This window comes from Lolium rigidum, unplaced genomic scaffold, assembly GCF_022539505.1.
Source record: "Lolium rigidum isolate FL_2022 unplaced genomic scaffold, APGP_CSIRO_Lrig_0.1 contig_38523_1, whole genome shotgun sequence".
NCBI classification, from domain to species: Eukaryota; Viridiplantae; Streptophyta; class Magnoliopsida; order Poales; family Poaceae; genus Lolium; species Lolium rigidum.
Genome location: NW_025900421.1, coordinates 34,648 through 41,406, shown reverse-complemented (window position 1 = coordinate 41,406; position 6,759 = coordinate 34,648). Strand labels below are relative to the sequence as shown.

Here is a 6,759-nt window from a genome sequence, read left to right as displayed (position 1 = left end):
CGTCACAGTTTACCTTTACCCAACCGAGCTCAGGTCGTTCCCATTGGGAAACATGGACTACTCTTTCTGAACCTACAGTAGCCGGTTCCATGTCGATCAAAGCCGATTTCCCCTTCCTATCCACTTCAGGACCCGCTCGTTTCATCGTCTGCATGGATTCCTGGTAGTTAAAAATAAACCTTACCGAGTGTGAAATGCTTGCATTACCTTTGTCAAAAATTATATTGTTTCGGTGGTGCCAAGCTCGCCACCATAGAAACATTAACTTAGATTTCATCTCGTCATCAAGTTTGTCCAGTAGAATAATAACCCAATCAGATCCTGTATAAACCAAGTCCTTCTCACTTGGGAGAGTCCAGCTTCTTCTTGCTTCATATCTCAGAGCTTTTGCAGTGGTACAGGTCATAACTGCATGGTAACCGTCTTCCACTTCCATGCCACATATTGTACATGTGGGCAATACATTAGGCAAGCGTTTGCTTCTGTTTACTTGCACAGCCAAAGAATTAGTCGCAAGTTTCCAGACAAAAACTCTTACTTTAGGTGGCACGTTAGCTTTCCAAATGGTATTCCAAAGCTTCCTTTCTCCATCTTTGCTATTGCTCGAGTTTGTCTGAATATCAAGCTTTTCATCAAGTGCTAGTCTGTACGCAGATCTTACAGAGAATACCCCATTCTTTTCACTAGGCCAAGACACAAAATCCTGTGTGTCAAAACTCGGCAATCTGATTCTTAGGACTTCTTCCGCATCATGAGGCATAAAGATTTTCCTCACAATATCTTCTTTCCAAGTATGATCATTTTGGTTAATTAAATCAGCCACTCTTCGCAGCCGGGAATTTGTAGGGTTGCTGCTGATCTTTCTGTTGCCCCTGGGGATCCAACTGTCCCTCCAAATACGCACTTTTTGCCCGTTACCAATTCGCCACACTAAGCCTTTCTTTAGCAGCTCTAGACCATGAACCACACCTTGCCAACTTGGAGACTGATTCTTAATGAATGCTGTGTCCGTTAACTCCCCATTAGGGTAGTATTTCGCTTTTAGAACCTTCGCACAAAGGCTATCCGGGAAAGCAATCAAGCGCCAAGCTTGTCGTGCTAATAAGGCCTGGTTAAAAAGCTTTAGATCTTTGAAGCCCATACCCCCTTGACTCTTCCTTTTTGTTAAGTTATCCCAACTTGTCCAATGAATGTGCCTTCTATCTTTATCGTCATTCCACCAGAAATCCCTTATCATTTGCATGAGCTCCTCACATAGGCCGGACGAGAATTTGAATACACTCATGCTATATGTTGAGATTGCTTGCATGACTGACTTAATTAGTGTTTCCTTTGCCGCGCTTGACGTATATTTTTCCGTCCAATCTGACATTTTCTTCTTATACTTTTCTTTTACCGGTTGAAATCTCCCATCCTTCATACGACCTTCAGGCACTGGGAGTCCCAAGTATTTCTCTTCAAAGCTCTCAGTCTGTACATTTAAAATTGTCATCACTTGTTGCCCCATAACATCCGAGCATTTGTTTCCAAGGAGTATGGAGCACTTTTCTGGACTGAGTAGTTGACCAGTAGCAAGTTCATAGTTGCATAAGACATTTTTCATTTTTCCAGCCTGCTCAGTGTCCGCTTTGAAGAAGAGCAAGCTATCATCGGCAAACAAAAGATGCGAGATACCAGGGCTTTGTCTACAAATTTTCAGGTCCTGTATTTGGTTGTTATCAATCTCTTGCTGCAGTAAACGGGAGAGCCCTTCTGGAACAAATAGAAACAAATAGGGTGACAAAGGGTCACCTTGTCGGAGCCCTCTCGTTGGCCTGAACTTTTGAAGATGATCACCATTTAGCCGTACAGTGTAAGTCACTGTTTTAACACATGTCATCACCCACTTTATCCAAGTATCCGAAAAACCCAACTTCGAAAGCGTGCCCTCTAGATATGCCCAATCAACTCTGTCATATGCCTTTGCAAGATCGAGTTTATAAGCACAATACCTTCCGCTATTATCTTTATTTTTCTGGATGGCATGAATACACTCGAAGGCGATCAATGCATTGTCCGTGATTAATCTTCCTGGTATAAATGCACTTTGGGTTGGGGAGATTATATCCTGTAGAAGAGGTCTAAGCCGGTTTACCAGGCATTTTGATACGACCTTATAGATCACATTACAAAGGCTGATCGGTCTAAAGTCTCGAAGCGTTTCTGAATTCTGTTTTTTGGGTATCAGCACAATTACTGTGTCATTCACACCATCAGGCATAACTCCTGTAGAAAAAAACTCCTTGACACCTCTTATAACACCATCCTTCAAAGTCCCCCAGTTTCTCTGAAAAAAACGGGCAGGAAAACCATCAGCCCCAGGTGCTTTTAGAGGGCCTATCTGAAAGAGAGCTGTACTGATTTCTTCATCACTAAATTCCTTGCAAAGGGCCTCATTCATCTGTGGATTGACCTGAGGTTGTAGGATGTTATGGATAATTTCAGGTTGCACTCTATCATCTGCCGTGTATAGCTCTTTAAAGAAACTTGTTGCTAGTTCACTCATCTCGTCATGGTTATCAGTAATAGTACCATCATCCTTTTTCAGCCGAGATATTGTATTCTTTTTCTTCCTCCATGTTGACTTTCTATGGAAAAACTTTGTATTTCTATCCCCCTCTTTCAACCAAGCTATTCTTGATCGTTGCTTCCAGTATATTTCTTCTTTCTGTAACAGGTTGTCCAACTCCTTTTCAATTCTTTTCTTTTTCTTTTGACTTTGTATGTCCTGCCTAGCACTAACCTTGCTCAAATCACGCCTTAGCTTCTCTATTTTTTTAGGAACCGAACCCACTGTCTTGGTTGGTACTCCAGGCATGCAAGGAGTCCATAACACCAGACAGGTTAGCTGCAACATCACCCAGGTCCCTTGGCGCCTTGTGCATAGCCCATGCATTTTCAATTTCCTCCACTAAAGATTGCTCCTTTTCCCAATATTCTTCGTACCTGCGAACATGCCGAAAAGATTTCACAGCAGGGCGCCTGAACAAATCAATTAAAATAGGGCAGTGATCTGATCGTGGAGAGGTCAAGTGACTCACCAAGTAATCTGGAAAAATATTTGTCCAGTTTGGGCAGGCCACCGCCCTATCAAGGCGAACTTTCACATTTCTTCTCCCAGATTGCTTGTTGTCAAAAGTCCAAGGGTTGCCAGAGAACCCCAGATCAGGCATGGTAACACTTCTGGGAGATGTCATTTGTATGATGAGCTGGAATCTGTAGACCACCTTCTCTTTTAGTGTCCCCTGGGCCCTGGTTGCCTTTGTTTGGTCATCACTTAGTGTAAAGTTGTTGATTGGCCTGCTAGTCCTCATTCTGTGCTTGATCTGTAATGTTTGTCTAAGTTGATCAATTTGACTGTGCTTGGGTGGGAGCCTCTGTTGTGATGTGGTCTTTTTGGACCATTCGCAACAAGTTGATATTTGAAGGTAAAACCCTTAAACAGCCTATGCTTTCTTCATGCTCTTTTTCCCTTTCTTCAGTCCTGCCAACCTCTGGACGGACAGAATGGCGGTGGTGCTAGATTTGGTCATGGATCGATGCAGGAGGAAGATTAAAAGGTTTAGACGCCGAAGAAATCAAGTATGAAGTTGCTTTTGGCATATTTTCTGGTGGTGGTGTTCATTCATCGATCAGCTTGGCGTGTTTCTGCTGGGAGCTTTGTGGGTGTGGGACGTGGGAGTTCCTAAATACATGGATCGTTGCGTAGGTTTGTTTTCTCAAGCAGGGTTTGCTCTTGTTTAAGTCTAGCTTTATTTTCTTCTCCCCCTGTTCGTGTGTGCCCTATAGGTAACCTGAAGCCTTCGATGGATATGAGCGCTCTAATCAAGTAACCTGGAGCTATTTGGTTGAACTTTTGTAGACTTGTTGCAGGCTTTGCAAGCAACGATGCAACTATTTTAATTGTCCAAATTTATTATTTTTCTTAGCTTCTTTAGTTCACTGATCTAAAGTTCAGACACTGAGAATACAGTCTGCGGACTTGTGTTTTTCTGTTGAATGAAAACCAAACAGCTGCAGAAAGTAGTAGAAGGCAGAGGAGAACCACTGGATGGGTTTTGTGTGCTAGATATTGACATTGCAAGAGCCAAGTTAGAGGAAGATACCAAAAATGCGAAGGAAAATCTTACTAACATTTTGAAAAAGAAAGTGACCCCATATCAGCGGTACCACAGGTTTTTGTAGAGAGCTACAATTCAGTGCTGGGTCTGCTGTGCAAGTTACAACGTCGAGGGGGCCATTGCTAACTGAAATCGCGAGCAGATCTACTGTGCGCGGATCTGAAAATGGACAGATTGCAACTGCAACGCGCTGGTTTCTGGGAGCGAATGGTTCGCGGCACTGGTTTGTGCCCATCTTTGAGCGAGAACAATCGAATCGTGCTTTCTGAACTGAAAGATAGTTTCATGTGGGGGCGGGTTACAAACTTACAGTGCATTGAAAATTTGAAATGGACAGAGGGTAGAAATACAACAGTGGGTAGAAAACTACAAACAAGTCAGGAAAAATAAGGAGGGGAGAAATAGATCTGAAAAAAAATTGGAGGCTGGACCTGCTGAGATTTACACATTTGCATACTGAAACATAACAGGGAGCATCAGAACCAGACACATATAATACTACAAAGCCCATATCAAGAGATGGGGACAGACAAACAGATAGATTCAAATTAACGATGCACCATTAGTATTTCTCGAGAGAGAGAGACAGATTTTTTTTCCCCAGAGACAGTACAATTCTTGCAAGATCAAACTACAAACAGACCCACAGAGCTAACTACAGAGTAACCGAAGCAGAAGAGTCTAGGAGGAGGTGAACTTGGTGACGGCCTTGGTGCCCTCAGAGACGGCGTGCTTCGCGAGCTCCCCGGGTAGGACGAGGCGGACAGAGGTCTGGATCTCCCGGGAGGTGATGGTGGGCTTCTTGTTGTACCTCGCGAGCTTGGCGGACTCGCCGGCGAGCTTCTCGAATATATCGTTGATGAAGGAGTTCATGATGGACATGGCCTTGGAGGAGATGCCGATGTCGGGGTGCACCTGCTTGAGCACCTTGAAGATGTAGATCTTGTACGTCTCGACGCTCTTCTTGGCCTTCTTCTTGCCCTTCTTCTCGCCGCCCTCCTTGGAGGCGGTCTTGCCCGCCGGCAGCCGCTTCTCGGCCTTGGGCTTCTTGCCGGCGGGGGTCTTCTTGGCCTTCTCGGTCGCCGGCTCCTCCTCCACGGGCTTCTTCTCCGCCGGTTTCTTCTCGGCCTTGGGCGCCATGGATGATTCTCGGGGGAGTGGTGGTGGGATTTCGCTGGAAGGTGAGGAATAGCTTGCAGATGAGATGTGAGATGTGAAGAAGAGAGGAGCGGGCGGAATCATTATATGGACGGAGTGAGGCGGACGCTGATTGGTGGAGAGGTGGGTGCCTCGGATCGGTGACGTGAAGTGATCCAGCCGTCCGCCGCTGTTTGGGATCGACGGACCAGATGTGCTGTCGCGCGGATCGCTGACGTGGCGAGATGGTAGGCGGGTGGGTCAGTGCGCGCATGTAGCAATGGATCGTTTGAGTCGGCATTAGTTTTTTATCTTGGGTATATAAACACGTCAGGCAGCTGTACTATGTTAAAAATACGGCAAGCCTGAACGAAGCTGTGTAATCACCAAGGGCAAAAACAAGATTTACATGACCGTAATATGAAATGCAAATCCAAGTGAGAATTAGCACACAGCAAAAAATATGTTTGCATTTTGGCAGGAGAGAAGAACTTTTTTTACGACAAAAGGCCCCAAAGAACCTCGAAACTGCATTAACAAGGCGGAGGGTACAACTTTACATTAAGACCCTGAGCGGAACACGAATACGTATCGAGGACATTTGAAACTATGATTGCACCCCAAAAGAAATCACGTCGACCCGCAAAATGTTATAAAAGCGACAAGCAAATAACGAAGAACGAAACAAGAACACACGCAGGGGATACAAAATTTAACGTGAAAAACTCCTTCCAACACAGAAGGGGAAAAAACCACGGGCGCCAGCCAGCAAAACTTCACTATATCAGGAGGTGTTTACAAACGCCGTGGGTTATCTTATAATCTGATAAACCCTAGCCGGCGGCTTACAAGATGTATATATAGGCGGTGCCAACGATCCGTACCGTACCGCGGGGGCCTCGCTCCGCTCGTCAAAAGTTAGCCTTCCTTTAGTATATGAATTTGGATCACAATACAACAAACTCCACCTTGAGACAAATTTCATCTTGTAGCATGAACTTCAACAATCTCCTGAACAACAAAGGAAAAACACTTGCTGGCGCCAACAGCCACTTGGGCTAAACAGTTATACCAACCAAGCTCGAGCAAAGCTCAAACTTGGAAACAGGAACCGGCTTTGTCATCATATCGCCAGGATTATCATGAGTACTTATCTTGCATACCTTCAGTTTACCTTGAGCAACAATGTCGCGCACATAATGGTACTTGATATCAATGTGCTTTGTCCTCTCATGGAACATTTGATCTTTAGTAAGGTATATTGCATTTTGACTGTCAGAAAACAAGTTAATGCAAGAATCATCTCCACAAGCTCAGCATACAAACCTTTCAACCAAACAGACTCTCTGCAAGCTTCATTAATTGCTATATATTCTGCTTCGGTTGTAGATTGGGCAACAACAGCTTGTAACGTTGCCTTCCAACTCACAACACATCCACCAATAGTGAATACATAACCTGT

The 6,759-nt window shown here is 44.5% G+C and overlaps 1 protein-coding gene across 1 annotated transcript; it reads right to left on the bottom strand.

The window, feature by feature from the left end:
• Positions 1-4,768: 4,768 nt before the first annotated feature.
• On the bottom strand, positions 4,769-5,354 carry LOC124681275 (histone H2B.1-like). Its single transcript, XM_047216209.1, has one exon. The coding sequence runs from the start codon at positions 5,298-5,300 to the stop codon at positions 4,842-4,844; it is 459 nt and encodes a 152-aa protein (XP_047072165.1). The 5' UTR covers positions 5,301-5,354; the 3' UTR covers positions 4,769-4,841.
• Positions 5,355-6,759: the final 1,405 nt, after the last annotated feature.

Coding starts and splice junctions, on each gene's coding strand:
- LOC124681275 (XM_047216209.1), bottom strand. CDS start 5,300: ATGGCGCCCAAGGCCGAGAAGAAACCGGCGGAGAAGAAGCCCGTGGAG.